Raw genomic sequence first — 19862 nt, 5'->3', positions numbered from 1 at the left:
TACACACTGTGTAGAGAGGACCCCTCTGGAATGAAGCCATAGCTTACTCTAGGGAGAAATTGGAGAAGTGCTTTTGCAACCTGCTTCTGCTGTCCCAAATGCCACAATATGGGGGCAGTGTGCCCTAAAGCCTGTGCCCTGACTTAGAGTTTCTATTCCTGCACAAACATCATGACCAAGAAGCAAGTTGGGGAGGAAAGGGTTTATTTGGCTTACACTTCCACACTGCTGTTGATCACCAAAGGCTGCAGGACTGGAACTCAAGCAGGTCAGGAAGCAGGAGCTGATGCAGAGGCCATGGAGGGATGTTACTTACTGGCTGGCCTCCCCTGGCTTGCTCAGCCTGCTCTCTTATAGAACCCAAGACTACCAGCCCAGAGATGGTCCCACCCACAAGGGGCCTTTCCCCCTTGATCACTAATTGAGGAAATGTCTTACAGTTGGATCTCATAGAGGCATTTCCTCAACTGAAGCTCCTTTCTCTGTGATAACTCCAGCTGTGTCAAGTTGACACAAAACCAGCCAGTACAGCCCCCAAAATCTTATAGTTCCTCAAACTAGCGGAGCACCTGCTTTGCTGGTTGCTGCATCTTAGTCCGCCATTCAGCAGTGATGCTATGCACCTTCTTCCCTTTGGGCCCCCACTTGATATGCTCTCTGAGTTCCCACGGTCACACACACGCGCGCACACACACGCACACCTCCCTGGTTAGCCTCTCGGGCAAAGGAGCACTGAGCTTGGGCAATCTACAAAAAGAGCAGTCCCACTATGTTCAGAAGCAAGAAAATAGAAATAAAGATAAATAAACAAACTTTCCTGTCTGGAAGCAAAGGAAGGTTTGTGTGTGTCCCAAACTGCCTGCCCCATGAGATAGAGTACCAAGGCTTCACCTGTGGCTTCATCAGAAGGCTGTTTGGAGGCTGGGGGGATGGCTCAGCGGATAAGAGCACTGACTGCTCTTCCGAAGGTCCTGAGTTCAAATCCCAGCAACCACACGGTGGCTCACAACCATCTGTAATGGGATCTGACGCCCTCTTATGGAGTGTCTGAAGACAGCTACAGTGTACTTACATATAATAAATCTTTTTTTAAAAAAGAAGGTTAAACAGCTAAATGGGACACTGGGAGACTGGGCGTCTGCTATTGTCTCTTGCACCTCAGCTGGTCTAGAACATCCCTAAGGGATGTTCTCTAGACTCTTCCTTGCCCGGGCTCTTGAGGGAGCTGATCTGCTTCCAGAGTCTGCAGTCACTTTTCTGGGTGCTCCGGATGGCACTTGACTTCTGGGTGTTCCCTTCTCTTCCAGGACCTGGGCATGGAGTCAACCTCCCTGGATGATGTGCTGTACCGCTATGCCAGCTTCCGGAACCTGGTGGACCCGATCACACACGACCTCATCATCAGCCTGGCGCGCTACATCCACTGCCCCAAGCCGGTAGGCAGCTGTGCTCTGAAGCACCCAAGTCCTGGGTGTGTGTGGCAGGCCCCTTCTGGACAGCACAGACCTGACCGTGGTAGCCTAGGGAGGTGCAACTTTGCTGGGGGGGGGGGGAGATGCTTCCAGGGTGGACCCTAAATGTGGCTTCCTCTGGGACCCTCTCTCGGGCTCCTGGAGCTGCCTAGTGCCAAGATTTAGAGAAGAGGGAGAGTGCAGGCTGGCCAGGATGAACAGAAGACAGGCACAGGGGCTGAGTCGAATAGGAGACAGTAAGAAAAGCCGGTCATGAGGGTTGGTGGGCTGGGGGAGGAGCTAGTTGGTGGCAGGAGCCACAGGGAACTAAGTCGCAAAAGCTGGAGCCCTAGGGAACAGGACTAGAGATGGTGGAGGCAGCCCTGAAGGTGGCATGCCCCTGCCTTTCTAGAACAGGAAGTGAATTGCCTAAAGGTGAGAGGGGTGGCAGGTAATGAAGCTCTCAAAAGCACACAGTAGGTGAAAGGTTGCTTTCATGTGCATTTGAGTTAAGGGAAACAGTTACAGAAGTAGGCTGTGCCCCCTTCATGAGGTTGGCAGAGGTAATAAGGCCTGCTCTGCCAACCTGAGGCTGAGTAAGACGGGAAGTGCTACCTGCCTCACGGGGCCCACTGACACAGACCTGGGTAGGCGAATCTGAACCTAGAGCTCCTTTCCTTGTCCCTTCCCTTCCACCTAGGTGGGGCTGGGGCCATATCAGTGTTACTCAGCACAGGTTACCAAAGTACCACGGCCTGAGGGCTTCTAGGAGGAAAATCCTTTCTCACATTTGGTTGGATGTGCAAAGTTGGGGTGTCTGATGGGAACCCTGTTCTCCATCTCACATTTCTGCCTTCTCCTGTGTCCTTATGTGGTGGAAAGATGACAGGCAGTTCTCTAGACCCCTCTTAGAACAGCTCTGATGAGAGCTTCACCCTCACAGCCTGGCCATCTTTGGAAGGTCCCACCTCCGTCCGTGGCTAGGGTTCCAGCACATGATTGGGAGTGGAGCAGAAGCCTTCAGTGTACCGTGTCGTGTCCCTTTCCTACCTCACTTGCTTACCAGAACTTCATTTTCCACACCTCCCCAAATGGGCATCAGCCATCTCCCTCTGCAGAGAGCTAAATGAGACAGCTCAGGAGAGGTACCTGCTTTTGTCCATATGGCCACCTGCACACAGGAGCTGATGTCATAGCTGCTTCGTGGCACCTTCTGAGTGCCAACCAAGGTACTGATAGAGTCGGGCAGTGTTAGGAAATAGCAGCAGGTAAGCTATGGTCTCCATAGGCCCAGTCTCAGAAAACAGCAAGCTCGCTCTCCAACCAGGATTTCCAAAGCCAGAAGAGTGGGTCCTGTCCTGCTGGACGTTCAGGGACCAGCCATAAGTCCTCTAGGAGAGACAGAGGTGGAAAGACTATTCACACTGGTAAGATGTAACAGTGAACAGTGAAGCCGCTCTATGCTCCTGCCCAAGAGCTCTGGATTCACGAATGAAAAGCACACATACGCCAGCTTAATTTTTGATATGCCTTACTTAGTGGCTGGGCCACTCCTGAACCTCCCCGCAGCTAGCACACACTCCCCTCTGGTATTCCCTAGTCAATACTTTCCAAATCTCTATGTTATCTCTGCTGCCCCAGACCCAGGTGTGCAAGACCCTGGGGCTGCTACCCTGACTCAATGTCAGTGGGCTCCTAATTCTGATTTCGCTGCTTCCCTGTCACTGCGTGGTCTGTCCTACGCCCCTCTCCTGGCAGAATTCCCTCTTCCTCACCCCTGCATTTCTTGCCTAGGACACTCGGCAATCCTACAGAGACACCCACATGACAACATAGGGCCTCCTGCCACCAACCCTATAGTATAGGTGGGGCTTGCAGCCTTGAATTCCTGAACCTGTGGAGACTAAAAGTCTCCTAAAAGTCCTGCTTCTTTTTTTGTTTGTTCTTTTGTTTGTTTGGGGTTTTGTTGTTGTTATTTGTTTTTTGAGACAGGTTTTCTCTGTGTAGTCCTGGCTGTCCTGGAACTCACTCTATAGACCAAGCTGGCCTCAAACTCAGAAATCCACCTGCCTCTATCTCCCAAGTGCTGGGATTAAAGGCGTGCACCACCACTGCCCAGCAAGTCCCACTTCTTTCACCCTGCCCTGGCTCTTTATTGATTAATCAAAAGCCAATTGGGGACAGGGACCCTCAGCGTTTGGATGTGAAGATTCCTGTGTGACCTGGGGAGCTGAATTAAGAAAGCATTAGCCGGGCGTGGTGGCGCACGCCTTTAATCCCAGCACTCGGGAGGCAGAGGCAGTCGGATTTCTGAGTTTGAGGCCAGCCTGGTCTACAAAGTGAGTTCCAGGACAGCCAGGGCTATACAGAGAAACCCTGTCTCGAAAAACAAAAAGAAAGAAAGAAAGAAAGAAAGAAAGAAAGGAAGGAAGGAAGGAAGGAAGGAAGGAAGAAAGCAAGCAAGCATTAGAACCAATCCCCAACAGTGAAAAGGCAGCCCCACCAGAGCCACTTACACTGACTAGGTTGATTAGCTCATGGTCCTGTATCTGATGCTCTCCTAGCTGTTCAGTTGTAGCCTTGAGGTTGTAGACAGAAATGACAACACGGTCAGCTAGTAGATGGCAGTCTGTTCACATCATGGTGGACCAGAAAGAACAAAGAAAGGCTAGAACCTGGGACTGGGCAAGCATCTTCAACGATCCCTAGTGATCTTCCTCCAGCTGGGACCACCTCCTAGAAGTTCCACAACCACCCAAAATAATCCACCAGCTGGGAAGCAAGCATTCAAACCATGGACCTGTGTGGTAGGTGAGCAACCCAATGCTTGCCATGACCTCCCCCACTCCCAGTAGACTCCCTCTTAAAGTTCCCACCAAGCCTTTAACATGTGGCCCTTTGCAGGGGGTTAAAATCTAAATTATGCCAGGCATGGTGGTGCACCCCTTTAGTCCTAGCACTTGGGAGGCAGAGTCAAGCAGATCAAGTTTGAGGCCAGCCTGTTCCTGGACAGCCAGAGCTCTGTTAGACAGAGAAACCCTGTCTCAACAACAGCAACAGAAAAATCTAAATTATTCCTTATTTACCTGATAGTAAGCTTGCCATCTACTTTACCCACTAGAATAGAGACTCTAAACCTTTAATCCCAGTACTGAAGAATGGAGCAGAGGCAGATCTCTACAAGTTCAAAGACAGCCTGGTCTGTGTAGCAAGTTTCAGGCCAGCCAAAGCTACATAGTGAGACCCTGTCTTTTTTTTTTTTTTTTTTTTTTTTTTTTTTTAAAGAACTAAGGATTTTCCATCCATCTTGTTCACAGTTACATCTTAAAACAGGCAGGAAGCAGCACATCCCATTGTGAATGTGTGTGTGTGTGTGAGCGTGCACATGCGCGTGCATGCGTGCATGCATGGAGGCCATCAGAAGATGTAAGTATGTATCTAAATTCATGCACACACCTGTGTGCCTGTGCTCATGGAGATCAAAGGACAGCCTCAGGTGCTGCTGTTCCTCAGATACTTTCTACTCTTGCGCGCGCCGGACTGGCCAGCAGTAACGACGCTGCAACAGGATCCTTCTGCACACATTTATTGGGAGAGCTTGATTGCAGAGGCGAAGAGACCCCGAGCCCAGAACTGGTGCTGCTTATATAGGCCTAGGAGAGGCATGTCTCACACCCGGATTGGTTATGCACTATGCCTCATTTGCATGTTCCTCATCTGATTGGCTACTCTCTCTCTGTACCTCACAAAGCCTCATTATCATGCCCGGGCCAGGCAGTGTCTTTGCAAAAAACTTTACTGCATATGTACACATTGGTTGTTTGTCCAAACTTATGCATGGTGGCCAGCAGTAGTCAGTGCCACTCTGCAACGGCACATGTGGCTTCCCACATTCTACATTTCATTTGAAACAAGATCCCTCATTGGCCTGTAATTCAAGTATGTTAGACTAGCTGCCTCCACCTCCCCTGTCACCACAGCTAGAATCACAGTCAGGTGCCATGACAGTGGTCCTCTGACCACCCACACAGATGTCCTCATACATTTGCAGGTACCTAAAAACTAATTTAAAATAAAGAAAAGGAAACCAAAAAGCAAGGATTTGATCTTAAACAGTCTCCACGGGTTCAGGAATTCAAGGCTTCAAGCCCCACCTACACTACAGGGTTGGTGGCAGGAGGCCCCATGTTGTCATGTGGGTGTCTCCGTAGGATTGCTCGAGTGTCCCATATCACAGAGCTAGCCAGGATACCTGTCCTAGAAATCAGTCCTGCCCATTCTGTTCTCTTGATAAGTCTTGGGAGGAGACTACACAGAGAGGGTTACCAGGAGCAAAGGACGAGGTGGTCTGGGAGGCTCCTACACACGCTGAGTGAGCGGATCCTGAACTTTTGCTCCCCCTGCCCCTAGATCTTGCCCTGTTCCTCCCAGTGACTGAATCCCACTAGAAACAATGGACAAGAGAAACTGATGGTACACTCTCCGGAACAGTCCTGTGAGCAGAGAAAGGCGGAAAATGGATTGGGGTGTGGATCGATAAGCAAAGAAAAACAGTCTATCTAAACAGCGGCCTGTTGCTTTATTAGGTCCTTATATCTTCCATCCTTCCAACCTTGATCCCACCCTGATCCCTTCCAACCCTCAACGCTAGGTAGGAGAGAAGGAAGGTTAGAGGGACAGGGGGCCTAGACCTCCATAGGCTACTTCTTGCTGACTAGGGGTTCCTTGGGGCACGGCCAGGCTTTGTCATCAGACTGTCTCCAGCTCCTGGTCAAAGTACAACAACCGGGAGCAGCAGCCTCCTTGGTGCATCCCTGCCTCTCTTGGGGCTCTGTCATTTACACCCTCACCAGAGTCCCTAGAGTTAAACTCTCTACAGCTGGCAAAGGTCATGCCCCTGCAAGTGCATGAGGCAAATCATAATCACCTGCTGTGAAGCAGCCCCACCTGGAATTAGAACAAAAAACATATTCATACACCATAACTGGGTTTTTGTTTTTTAAGAAACCAAAACTCTTAACTACAGTGTCCAGTGTTATAAAGTGGGGTGGTCAGAAACTGATTAATGAATGAGTAGATTTATGAATGAAAGAAACCTTTGAGGGGAGGGCAAAGTTGTCAGAAGCCTGGATACTGTTATCGAGGTTCCTGTGAAATGAAGGTGGCAGATGGCACCTGACAGTTGGGAGACAGGGGAAGCTGTAGGCTGGCCATGAGCCCCAAGTCTCTTTCCAACAGACTGTGGAGACGTCTCTCAAGCAAATCCTTCCTTAGTTCTTTAGCACGGTATTGCTGAGGTCTAGAGAGGCCACAGAGCCCCAAATCCTGGCAGTTGTGCCAAGCTCCCACCCCTTCCTTTGCCTTCCTTCTCCATGGGCGTGAGGAAGAGTTGCTAGGAGCCTATTCCACAATCCGGACAGCGAGCCTCATGCATTGCTAACTGCAACTAACAGACACCCACGCAGTCCAGTGTCTCGTGGATCCAAAGGCAGCTCAGCATTATAGAGGCATGAGGGCTACAGAGCAAGCATGCTATGCAAGCCCATCCATCTCCGCTCTGCTCCATTCTATCCTGTTTCCTGTTCACAGAGCTCTCTCCTATCCCCCCACATGGTAGGGAATATGGCTACTTATGGTCCCTGTTTACTTGTCAAGGTTCCGATCCCTGGAAGCTATCTCGTTTTCCAGTCCAGGTTCCAGGAAGAAGCAAACCTGCTGGTGTACTGAGGCGATTTCTGGACCAGCTGCCAGGAGCTTAGGGGAATCTGGTCACACAATGGTAGGTGAGCAGAACCGTGGGGAGAAATAGGAAGTTCCCAAGGAGAGTGCTAGACCCAGGCATGCAGGCATAGGTGACAAGCAGTGCTCACTGCCACTGGTGTGGCTGTTCCACACCTGGGAGACAGCTAGGACTCTGACACTAAACAATTCCCTTCTATGCTGGGTCCTCATTTCTTGCCACCACCCTATACTGTCAGACACAAACCTATATACACACTTTCCTCCTCTGGGCCAGCTCCACTCAATCCTGTTGTCTGCTGGAAGAAGGCCTTGAGAGCGCTTGAAAAAGAGGGAGTTGAGAAAAGAATAAAAGCACCTCGAATGAGTAGGCAAAAGGGCCGGGTTTCTAAGGAGGCAGACCCGCTCAGCCACCGGGCGATGTCTGGATCCATTGCCTCTTACAAGATGCATGGTGAACCAGATGCCTCAGCTCCCTCATGGTCAAGTGGGAGTGGTAGGACTGTGTGCGTTCATAGGCATTCGAGCGAGCGAAGGGAGGAGATGCAGTAATGATTTCTACATGTTCAGTAAGGACAGGAGGTGTGGCTGGTGCTAGCTGCCATCTGAGGCCACAGTGGATCCCAATCACCACAAAAAAAAAGAACAAAAGAAAAGACCCGTGGTGTATTTAGTTCAGGCAAGCAGAGGGGCAGTCATCTCTGTGTGCTCTTTACAGTTGCTTTCAACTCTAATTGGCGTGCCCAGCCATTGTTCCTGTTTAGCCAATGAGAAGACCGAGATTCTCTCGGCTCGCTCTGGTAGCAGCAGCAGCCTCGCCCTATGCTCCTCTGCCCCCTAGTGGCCGACGCCATGCACTGCCAGCCCTCTTTATGCCTTTGTTCTCTTAAGCAGCCTGAGCTGCTCCAGCTTGGATAGTTGAGTGGGAGGGCATGGTCCTGGGTATTTGGAAACTCAGGAAAGTGATTGGAGGAGGAGCTAAAACAGAGGAGCTCCGATGTGGGCTTTAGTTCAGCTTCTTCTGGAAACTGGCAACAGTACTGTCCCAGAGCATCCCAAAACGATGTTGGGCGTGCCTCCAATCCCATCCTCTGACCTTCTTGTCCTTAAGTCCCCTGAGCTTCTCCGCTGTGACTACATACTGGAATCAGTTTTCCGGGAGGACTAGGAGGAGGAAGCGGTGATTGGGAGGTAGGGGAGCAGTCAAGACTAAGGGAGAGAATGGGAGAGAAGACAGACAAAATATCGAGTCTTTCCCCGAGTGGTGTGTCATGAAAGCAGAAAAGGGGGCTGGCTGTTCAGGCGACAGGGATCGGCAAGTGGGAGGAGGGACAGAGGAGAGCAGTAGGAGAGAATGTGAATACGATATAATAATATGTATATAACAATGTCATAATGAAACTTATTATTTTGTACACTAAAAATAAAGTTAACACGTTGCCAGAGGACCTGCCTACTCACCACCAGTGTTGGTTTTTGAAGGTTCCCTGGAATTCCAAGGTGGGAAATGAACTCTAGACGTGCCATCTCTGTATCATGTCCCATCCTCATATCCCCATTCTTTGGCTGAGAATATGTCAGGTGTCACCATTACCAGTCCCTACCCCTGCTCCTCACCCCAGGCAAGCCTGTACTGAGAAAGGCCCTCATTGTCCATACAGTGGCTACCACAGTGACTCGAGCCACCCTCTTCCAGGTTCCCATTGCTTCACTCACAGCTGTCTCGGTGCCTTCTCTGTCTGTCCAGTCTCCTCTCCGTTCCCCTCAGCTTATTCCACAGCCAGGGGTTCAACCAGATCCTGAGGAAGCCCAGCTGGAGGTGCAGTGGGCTTCCTAATCAGCATGTCCGTAATTAGTCACGTCAACTTAAGAAAGAAAGGGTTTATTCTGGCTCGCGGTTCATAGGGACAGTCTGTTGTGTGTGGGATGCCAAGGTGGCAGGAGTAACCGTCACATCACAGACTGAGTGGAGAAACCAGCAATGCATGCATGCATCTGCCCAGCTAAATGATGCTTCCCACTTTACTTTCAATAATCAAGATTAACGCTCCACTGCGTGCTCAGCAGCCTGACTCCCAGGTAAGGCTAAATTCTGTCACACTGACAATACTGACAGGAGCCCCTTGCTTTCTAGCCCAAATTCCCAATCCCTTCATCTGCATTCTGCTCACACCTTCTCTGATCTGCATATGATCTCTGTCACTTTCAGTCCCTTCTATGGGCATGGCCCTAGGTCACCCTCTCAACCTCCAGTCCTCCCACCCCATCTTCCAGTAAGAAACTCTCCCAGGATATAACCGAGTCCACCAGTCCTCTTTACGCATCCTCTGGCCTGTGTCGCTGTACCAACCACGTGTAACTAGGCTAAGGAAGAATACAAGCCTGGGAGGCCGATGTCTACTCCAGGGGGTTTGTGAGGTTGCCTGGAGTGGACATTCCAGTTTGTCAGTCAAGATGAAGCAGCAGGGAGCAGCGAGGCTGCAAGGAACCAGAAGGTTCCTTCCAGAGCGGCCCTGTCAGTCTCAGGCAGCCCCCAATGGCTCCGTGCTTAGATGCTTCATGTCTCCAGACCTTCAGTCGTGGGCTCCCTCCTCTTTCACATCAGAGTTTCTTCTCTTACCAGTCAGTCAGCCACAGCTCCTTGAATCTCAGTTCCCTCCTCTGTATAATGAGAGCATGACATGTTCTGGATTGTGGGCGATCTGTTAACTACTAGCTTAGAGTCTGTGCAGTAATCCAGGTAAGACATAGGAAGATTAGGAAGGTAGTAGCATGAGGGCAGCCTGATGTGACCAGACAGACCAGATATCTGTGTGTGTGTGTGTGTGTGTGTGTGTGTGTGTGTGCGCGTGTGTGTGCATGTGTGTTTTGTTTTGAGACAGGGTTTCTCTATGTAGCCCTGGCCACCCTGGAACTCAATCTATAGACCAGGCTGGCCTCGAACTCACAAAGATCTGTCTGCCTCTGCCTCCCAAGCATGTGTCACTGGTGCCTGACTCTGTATTGATTCCCTAACCCTCAATTCTCCAGAATGTGACTGCATTCAAAGACAAGGCATTGTAAAGTACTTAAAGCAAAAATGAGGCCATACGAGTGGGCTTGTTTAAACCCAGTATAGCTGGTGTCTTTAGGAATGATTAGGACACAGACATGTCCAGAGGAAAGATCTATGTAAGGATGCAGGAGAAAAACCCTTTACAGAAGACTTGGAGAGGCCGCACCTTGGACTTCTGACCTCTACAATAGTGACAACATTAATTTCTGCCATTTAAGTCACAGGACTAACTGGGTTAATGGCAGTGGAAAGATTTAATAGAGAGACACCAACTCCATTTGTAGGAGAATTCAGCAGAGCCCTGTGTTAGGTCTGAGCTGGGTGGAGAAGTGTAAGTCTCAGCTCAGAAGTGGGTGACAAGGATGAGCATTCAATTATTATGACTGTTGCCAGTCCACCAATGAAATCATTTAGAATATGGACCTGTGTGGCTGGAGTTTGCTACTTTGTGGATTCTTATTTTTCCACCCTTTATTCCCCTCTGGTTAAACCTCTAACACTAGATAAGACAGAAAGAAGGATAAAGGGGAAAGATAGAGATCCCTAAATCTAATTTCTTTCCTTTTGTTTCTTCTTTGAGCATAACTATTAAAAAAAAAATACACACACCGCCCCTCAAAACCCCCCAACAACCCCACTTTTTGGGACTCTAGCATTTATAGACCCTCTTAAAGGTTCCCAGAATTCCAAATGTCACACTATCTGCAGAAACTATCTGCAGCTGGCAAAACCATGCTTCCACTAGAGCATGAGGCAAATCATAGTCAGCTGCTGTAAAGCAGCCACGTAGAGCTCCACACACACCTGAGATTAAAATATATTCTTATAATACTTCTGTGGTGTTTTTAATTCCAGAATTCTCACTACAGACTTAGGATTAAATTGTGCAATTCCATGTCTTGGTTTTATGTGTAGCCTTGAGCGAATTAATGTGACCTCTCTGTGCCCTGAGCTCTCACCTGTGCAGGGGGAGGGCAGCCCTGGCTTCACGTGGGTGTGGGGGAATAACTGAGTCGCTATTACTCATGTGCTTTGCCTGGAACCCAGTGCACAGTAAGCTTGCAATGAATACGGACTGTAGCTGGGGACACCTCCAGGAATTCACCCAGTCACAGATCAACCAGAAAAACACAGTACCCAGAAAAACCAGGAATGATGGCACACGCCTTTAATCCGAGCACTGAGGAGGCAGAGACAGGAAGATCTCTGTGAACTTGAGGCCAGCCTGGTCACATAGTGACATTAAATAAATTCCAGGGCAGACAGGACAGACCCTTGCCAGAAAAAAATTATGTGTGCCCTGAACTTGGACAGACTTCTACACAGAGAACCCCTGTCTCAAAAAGAGGAGGAGGAGGAGAAAAGAGAAAAAGGAAACAATATATAGTTGTCGAAGGGACACAGTTCAGGCCGTGGTACTCAGGGTCACAAACTCAGATGTTCATGAAAGAGGGCTGGAGAGGTAGCTCAGCAATTAAAAGCACTGTCTGCTCTTGAAGAGGACACTGGTTCGATTCCCAGCACCCACATAGTAGCTAACAATCATCTGTACCTCCAGGGATTCTGATACCCCTTCCTGGCCTCTGCATCCACTGTATGTATACGGTGCACAGACATATATATATAATATATATATATATACACATACACACACACAAGCAAAACACCTATACATGTGAAAAAAGTTAAATGCTGATGAAGCAAACAAATTGTGTAGGTAGACTGATTGCACTGGTAAAGACTTGGCCTTCTCAGATTTCTTTTTTTGCACTTTGGTGTAAGACCTAAGTAAAAATAATATACTTTATTATTATGTGAAATACAAGAACCTTTGTTCATGACCATGGTCCTGCTTCTTAGTAAGCACTCAAAGATATGCTGTGTGAGTAAAAAGAATGATTCTGGATTCTGTGAGTTGTAGGGGTCATACAGTGTCCTGCTCAACAGGTCTATTCCGGCCAGTCATGGTCAGACCGCCCCCCCACCAATCCAGACATTTTATATGAATGTCAGCTTTTCCAGTGGTAGCAGCTAATTCACAAGGCAGATGCTCAGAGAGTAGCTCAATAGCAGAGTACTTGCTTAGCATGTTTGAAGCACTGGGTTCAATTCCCAGCACACATGATGGCATGCATGCACACACAGATAGCTTGTATCTGCTGCTCCTGCCAAAGGCACGTCACCGGGAGCAACTGAGAAGGCCTGTTTTGTGCTGCATTAGAGAGCCAGGGAGTCAGAAATGGGAATAAAGGCACCTCCAAGCCCTCCAGGGACACCTCACAGACCCGTGCCTGTGGTTGTCTCTGCAGGAAGGTGATGCAATGGGTGCCATGGAGAAGCTGTGCCGGCAGCTGACCTACCACCTTAGCCCTCATTCACAGTGGAGGAGGCACCGAGGGCTGAAGAGGAAGCCACAGGCCTGGTGAGTGGCAGTTCCCTTAGGCTGCCCTGCCCCAACCCTGTTGACTGATACTCTTCCGGGGCACTGCTGAGGGATGGGCCAGAGGGCGTGTCAATAAATCCAGCTTAAAGGAGGTAAAATCATGCTGAATTTAAGAACCAAGAAAGTACCTTTGTCATTCTAGGTACGTGAAAGGACACCCAGGGTGGGAGCTGGGAAGTATGGCCCCTAGATGGACAGGTGGGGATGGGACATGAGGCATTTCTAGTTCTTGATGTTCCTAGTACTCTGGGATGGAAGCCAGGCATGATGGTGCACCTCTGTAATCCTGTACTTTGGAAGCTAAGGCAAGAACATTGTCTCAAGTGTGGCCATCAAAACCCACTTCCAGAAAGTTCTCTGGGATGTATTTCCTGCCAGGGGATCCAGAGTCTAACCTTGTCTCAGTCATACAGCAGTGAAGACGCTCCTGAGTTTTTTAGTCCCTAAAGACAAGGGGCTTGAGACACAATAAGACATAAGTCTCCTGGTAGGAAGCAAGTGAACCCAGGCTGAGAGGCAGACGTGCTGAAGGGGAAACAGCGCGGTCATCAAGACCATTTTCTCATAGCGAATCTGATCTCAATCTGATCTGGACGATTATTGAGCCTCTCTTCCTGAGAAATTCTAGATTGTTCCAGGTTGACTGTTAAAACTAACCATCATGGGCCTGGAGAGATGGCTTAGCAGTTTAGAGTACTGGTTACTCTTGCAAATGACTGGGATTCAGATTCCTAGCACCCACCTAGCTCACAACTGTCTGTAACTCTGGGGATCCAACCCTATTCAGGCCTCCTCCAGCAATAAGCAGGCACACGGTGCACAAACATACGTGTCAGCAAATATTCATACATATTAAATAATAAAATTTTAAAAATAGGTGTCTGTGTCATGATGTATGCATGTGAGTGCAGGTGCTCTCAGAGTCTATCTAGCTCAGCAGTCAGGACCCCTTTGAGGGTCTAATATCAGATATTCTGCACATCAGATATTTACATTATGATTCATAACAGCAGCAAAATTAGTTATGAAGTAGAAATGAAGTCATTTTATGGTTGGGGGTCACCACAACATAAGGAACTGTATTAAAGGATTGCACTGATCCAGAGGTATCATAGCCCCCTGGACCTGTTGTGAGCTGCCTGACAAGGGTGTTCGGAACCAAACTCAGACTCTCTGCAAGAACAGTATGTGTTCTTAACTGCTGTGCCACCTCTCCAGTTCTCCCTACCCCTGCACTGTCTCCGTTTTTTTGCTGCTTTAGTTTTTGTTGTTTTGTTGTTTGGGGGCGGGAGGGAGACAGTCTCTCTATGTAGCACTGGCTGTTCTTGAACTCATTATGTAGAGCAGGCTGGCCTTGAACTAAGAGATCCATCTGCCTTCCAAGAGCTAGAATTAAAGATATGTGCCACTACTCAGAGCTTTGTTTTTTGTTTGGTTTTGTATTTTATTTGTGAGACAAGATCTTTGTTGTATAGCCTTGCCTGGCCTGTAACTCACTATGCAAAATAGACAGGCCTCGAATTCCTAAGAGATCTGCCTGCCTCTCTCAGCCTCTGCCTGCCTCTCTCGGCCTCTGCCTGCCCAGTGCTGGAATCATAGGCATGCGCCACCATGCCCTGCTTTTTGAGGTTTTTTTTTAAAGTCTATGTAGGCCATGCTAGCTTTAACATCACAATGCCCCTGCCTCTGCTTCTTTCCAAGTGCTAGAATTGCAGGTGTGAGCCACCGTGGCTAGCTAGGTCTCTGGTCTGCCGGTGCACACACACAGGCTCAGTCCATTCTGCATTTGGGAACTGTATGAATGAACCTGTTCATTCCTCTCGGACAGCTTCTCCTCACGCTTGCAGTCAGGGCCTTCCTGATAGAAGGAAAACAGGGTTCCTATCCACTTGTTCATCATTGCGATGCCAGTGCCTAGGTCATTGGCACATAGCAGGGATGTAACAAACACTTAAGAGTGAATGGGGACAAACATTTTTGCCATTTGACTGGCTAAGACCTTGAAGCTGGTAAGCTGCAGAGATAGATTCAAATCCTTACCTACCTGCCTCTAGGCTGTCAATTGTCAGCCATCTTCAGGATGCTGGGTTGACTTTGTTAATGACATAGACGTAGAACCCAACAGTAATGTCACAACCAACGAATTGCAGGCAGGATTCGAGGCAGTTGAATCTCGCGTTTGAGTTTTACCCTTCAGTTTCCAAGGAACAAAATGAATTCATCTCCCAGCTTCAAGAGGGCCCAAGGGGAGCTGCCTGTGACTTTTGAGCTGACAGTGTAAACACACTCTTGCAGCAAGTCGAACTGTCCTCAGTGTAAGAGACACGGGGCTTGCTTGGAACCAGTAGCTCACCAATGGGTGTGGTAGGTTGGGGGCACACCTACCACCAGGCCGAGTGGTCTGGGCTCCAGAACAAGGCCAGGGGCAGCAGATGGCAGGGAGAGGGAGAAGCTGAGAGCATCGATCCTCCAGCAGCTGTTGCTCCAGAAGCCCTCTCACCAACCTGCTGTCTTCAACTCTTGGAGGCAAGACAGATGTAGCTCAGGCCAAGTGATTAACAATGACAGCATTTCCTATAGGTGGCATTGTTGAACAACTTTGTTTAGTGTTCCTCATAACCCTATGATGTTGGTAGGTCCATATTTTTTTTAGGCAAGTGAAGCACAGACTGTAATTAACTAGGTAGAGTACAGGGTAGAAAACAAAGGAGTTAAGAGGGAACTGCAGGCATCATATAAAAACATAGGCTTGAAGAGTCACTGGAATGGCAGCCTCCAAGACCACGCTCTGCCTACTCTGCTCAGCTTGAAGCAGACACTGGGGATTCACAACCAAACAGGACCCCCCCCCCCCATCTCTCCATGGTGATAACCACTACTGCCTCCAGTAAAGACCTGCCTGGCTTGCTTAACCTGCTGGTTCCTTTTCTTTCAGCCTTAAGGCCCTCCTATCTGGGAATCCTCCAGACAACATGGTGGATCTGTCAGGCATTCCACTGACTTCAAGGGACCTCGAGCGAGTGACCAGCTACCTTCAGCGCTGTGGAGAACAGGTGGACAGCGTGGAGCTGGGCTTCACAGGCCTCACAGATGACATGGTTCTGCAGCTACTGCCAGCTCTCAGTACCCTGCCTCGTCTTACCACACTTGCCCTCAATGGCAACCGACTGACCCGGGCTCTGCTGAGGGACCTCACTGACACCCTGAAGGACCCCAGCAAATTCCCCAATGTCACATGGATTGACCTGGGCAACAATGTGGACATCTTCTCACTACCCCAGCCCTTTCTGCTCAGCCTCCGGAAGCGCTCTCCAAAACAGGGCCACCTACCAACCATCCTTGAGCTGGGTGAGGGGCCAGGTACTGGGGAAGAAGCCAGGGAAGGTACCGATCAGCAGGACCCTATAGGGAGTCCTGTGACACCTGCCAGGGGCCAGGAAAGTACAGAGTGTGTGATTCAGACATGACATCACAATAGGGGTCCTAACCAGTGAGTCCTTTCTGGACAGCCAAGACAGGTCAGGGTCCCTCTGATCAGGAGATGGTCTGGCCAGCCCTACCCAACTCTCACTAGGATGAGATCAGAGTACTAACCAGTTTGTCCTCAAACCCGACTCCCAGTACTTGCTCAAGGGGCTCGGATGTTTCCATTCAGCTGTCCTCCTAGACCAGTGCATCTGGACCAGAAGTTCTTTATTGGGCCCACTTACAATTTAGGCACAGGCACCTACTCTAAGACTCTAGGAGCATCTGCCTACTTCCCAAGGCCTTCTTAAAGGCAGTAAGTTTCAGAATACCAAGTGTGGAAAATCCAGTTTAAGCTGCAGACCTTTTAGGCAATCTTATCTATATAGGGCCTAGCTCCCTTATCCACCAACCAGCACAACTTTTTCTACCAGGTCCTCCCATAATCTAGTCCCTGTATTGGCTTTTCAAAAACTCACCTCTAGAACCAGTCCTACTTAGCAAAGAGGGAAAACTGGGTGTTCCTAACACCCTTAAACACTCCTAGTCCCCAACTCAAGCCCAAGAGAACTGTTCTGAATTAAGTGGTCAAAGTCTGAACTCATGGGGTTATGGGGAAGAACAGCCTTACAGGCCAGGTAAGCAAACAAGATGGCGTCTTTGCATGGCACTGCAGCCAAGAACAGGGATTGAGTGTGGGTGCCTTAAATGCTTTGGAATCTTTGCCCAAGTCCAGCTGTGCAAACAGCTGAGACTGCCCAGAAGTTTACAGTGCTGAAGCTGGACTGCCTAACACCTGACACTCTACTCTAATACATGTTTTCAAGGACCAATACGGACTGTGCTTTATTAGAGTGCTTTGATGGTTAGCTGTACACACAACTTAATTCATCCAAAACACTGGCAATCTGGTTTATAAACAAATGTTTATTTTTAAAAGGCATAGAAGATCCTGTGGTACAGACAGGATTACCAAATGTGCCCACCCAGAACAAAATTGGCAGACATGTCACTTAGGATATTTGCTTTCAGGCCGGCTGGAGACTCCTCTGGGAATATAGCCTGCAAAAGAGCTGAATTTCAGAATCACTCCTGCCTGGATCAATGGCATTTAGAACATTTAATGATATCTTCAGAAAACCATAGGCTCACCACTACCAATCTGCCGGTAATTCCAGCTATTTTAGGTGATATCATCATTTGATATCTCTCAGAGTAATAACAGATAGTCACTGTACAGACCAACTCACCTCTGCTGCTGCCAGCACAGATCTGCAGTCCTGCGTCCGTTCTGAGAACTTGAAAGGGGACACCCTAAAATGGATTGCAGAAAACAGGACATTATATATAACAGCCTTGCAAAATCAATGGCTGCCCTCCCACCCTGGCTTTTCTCTTTTGGATTTCTTTGTAGCCCTGGCTCACTACTGTAGACGAGGCTGGCCTGAACTCTGCCTGCCTCTTCTCAAGAAAGCTACAGTTCTTAACACATCCTAGACCTAAAAGGGAAGTATTTTTCAAATTACTAAAATACATTTACAACTAGCCAAACCAGCCCAACTGGGTTCAATTGTAAGACCACATTAACTGAAAATTTTAAGACCCAAGTTAATGGACTAGAAGGTCTAAGTTCTTAGAAGACCAGGTTTGACTGCCAGCACTAATTGTGGCTCACAACCACCTAAGTCCGGTGCCATTTTTTTCTAGCATCAAGACAGCAAACACACACAAAAATGGCTCTATAGGGGGCTGGAGATGGCTCTGTGGTTAAGAGCACCGACTGCTCTTCGGAAGGTCCGGAGTTCAAATCCCAGCAACCACATGGTGGCTCACAACCATCCGTAATGAGATCTGATGCCCTCTTCTGGTGCATCTGAAAACAGCTACAGCGTACTTAGATATGATAAATCTTAAAAAAAAAATGGCTCTACAGTAAGAGCTGTGCACTGTTGCCTTACTTAACCACCCCCATCAGCTACAACCAGTATTGAGTACAGGCAAAACTGATGCTCATACATGAACACTCTAGCTCAAATCAAAACGGTCTAAAATCCCAAGCTGAAAGCTTACCTCATGGGAGGCCACAGCTGTTGGCAATCTTCCACTCTTAAATCCCCAACCTAGAAGTACAGCAGTTGTTAAAAGTCCAGCCCAAGTTAAACCTAAACCCCAGCCACCGGTGTGGGCTTGACTGCAGTCAGCCAGGAGCAGTTATCGTCAGTTATCGACTCTGACGGCACTTCCTACTTAGTCATCTCATCACAGCAGTCAAGCTTTCTGCTGTCCTCCAACTAGTAGTTCCAGCCACTAAATGGAGACACGTCTTAAATTTATGTATGTGCCCACATGGGCCAGGGTATGTTGGGAGTCCCTGGAGCGAAAGCTACACAGCCTCTTGTCTATGAACCCCACCTGATACTCCAGAAACCCTTACCTCATGGTGGGATGATACTGCTCCTATTCCACGTTGTCAACGTCCCGTCTGAAAGGTTAGAAGAGTAAGAGTCATGAGGGGCAATTAGAACACTTGTGTTCAGCACTGGGTCGCCGAGGCTTAAACGACTGCAGTCAGCTAACTAGGGATGTCGTCAGTTGTCGCATCGGACGGCACTTCCTTTTTTTTCTAGTTTCATCATCATTGCAGCCGACACCCCGCCCACGCGCGGCGCCCCGCGATGCAGACCTCGACTTACCAGGCTCCCCTAGATCTGTGCAGCGCACAAGGCGGAGCTGAGAGGCTGGGCCCGGGCTCAGCATCGCTCCAGACCGTCACCAGCAGGCCACGGCGAAGGGACCAGCTCAACGAGCGAGAAGAGCACGATCCCATGATGGCCGCAGAGAAAGACGGCGCGTGAGCGCCCTCCTCTTAAGGGCTAGGAATAGACCACTCCTCACCCCAGGGAGGTGAGGGCGGCAAAGGCTCACGGGAACTTCCAGCGGCCCGCCTCGCGACCCAGGCCTCCCCCGTTCTGTTGAGCGAGTGGTCTCCCCCGCCCCGGGGGATTCTGGGTAGCGAAGAGCGCGCGAGCTCCAGCGCGCCTGCGTGTTGGGTTAAGCGCGGACTCGACATCCTTTCCGCGGTTTTCCGTCCTCGTTGTCTTCCCTGACTTATTAGTCCTTTGTGAACGTGTGTAGTGTGTGAAATGTGTAGTCAGACCTGACAGTGCAGGCCTGTAATCGTAATCGATTAGGAACCCGACGCAAGAATTCGAGTCCAGCCTGGGCAATTTAATGAGCCCCTGTCTCTATTTTAAATTTAAAAAAAAAAAAAAAAAAGCGGGCCTATATAATCTAACTGGGTGGTGGAGAGCCTGGCTCATCTACGCTAACACACACGAAACCGCGTTCAAAGACAAACGCTGTTACAAAAGTGTAATGATTGGGGCCGTTCTGCACCCCATTATTTTTACAACATATCCACGGAGTCTCTCAAGGCCCTATGCAGACGGCCCTCATCACATTCCTTAGAGAACTGTAGAATCAAGAAGAGCTCTTGATCCATTTCCATTGCCCCCTGCTCTTTCCACTTCTGACTGGAGAGACTTGCATCGGGCATAGGTAATAGAAAACTGCTAATGCTATGCCTTCAGTATATGAGTATGTTTGATTTTCTCAAGGGTTGGGGATGCAGTGTTTCCCTAGCAAACATGAAGTTCTGAGCTCCATCCCCAGCACCTCATAAACTGGACATTGTGACAAACTCCCAAGC

General features: G+C 49.1%; 1 protein-coding gene, 1 long non-coding RNA gene and 3 other non-coding genes across 6 annotated transcripts in view; 1 reads left to right on the top strand and 4 right to left on the bottom strand.

Annotated features, from left to right (window-relative positions):
- Positions 1–16986, top strand: part of Lrrc75a (leucine rich repeat containing 75A) — a 43640-nt gene extending 26654 nt beyond the window's left edge. For both annotated transcript variants that reach the window (NM_198861.1, NM_001357955.1), the window contains exons 2-4: positions 1308–1436; positions 12555–12667; positions 15624–16986. In NM_198861.1, the coding sequence (NP_942561.1) occupies positions 1308–1436; positions 12555–12667; positions 15624–16155 (774 nt within the window). In that variant the 3' untranslated portion in view covers positions 16156–16986. The remainder of the gene's footprint in view (positions 1–1307; positions 1437–12554; positions 12668–15623) is intronic.
- A 77-nt stretch (positions 16987–17063) lies between these two features.
- 2410006H16Rik (RIKEN cDNA 2410006H16 gene) lies at positions 17064–18993 on the bottom strand. Its single transcript, NR_030738.1, has 5 exons — positions 18847–18993; positions 18588–18635; positions 18224–18273; positions 17404–17467; positions 17064–17215 (listed from the first exon to the last, which is right to left on the bottom strand). It is a non-coding gene; the product is annotated as an RIKEN cDNA 2410006H16 gene (long non-coding RNA).
- On the bottom strand, positions 17284–17340 carry Snord65 (small nucleolar RNA, C/D box 65). The gene has a single exon (NR_028541.1). It is a non-coding gene; the product is annotated as a small nucleolar RNA, C/D box 65 (small nucleolar RNA).
- On the bottom strand, positions 18349–18410 carry Snord49a (small nucleolar RNA, C/D box 49A). The gene has a single exon (NR_028550.1). It is a non-coding gene; the product is annotated as a small nucleolar RNA, C/D box 49A (small nucleolar RNA).
- Positions 18722–18784, bottom strand: Snord49b (small nucleolar RNA, C/D box 49B). The gene has a single exon (NR_028526.1). It is a non-coding gene; the product is annotated as a small nucleolar RNA, C/D box 49B (small nucleolar RNA).
- Positions 18994–19862: the final 869 nt, after the last annotated feature.

Source organism: Mus musculus, chromosome 11 (assembly GCF_000001635.26).
Source record: "Mus musculus strain C57BL/6J chromosome 11, GRCm38.p6 C57BL/6J".
NCBI lineage: Eukaryota > Metazoa > Chordata > Mammalia > Rodentia > Muridae > Mus > Mus musculus.
Note: the sequence above shows the minus strand (reverse complement) of the source record. Positions and strands in the feature narration are given on the sequence as shown.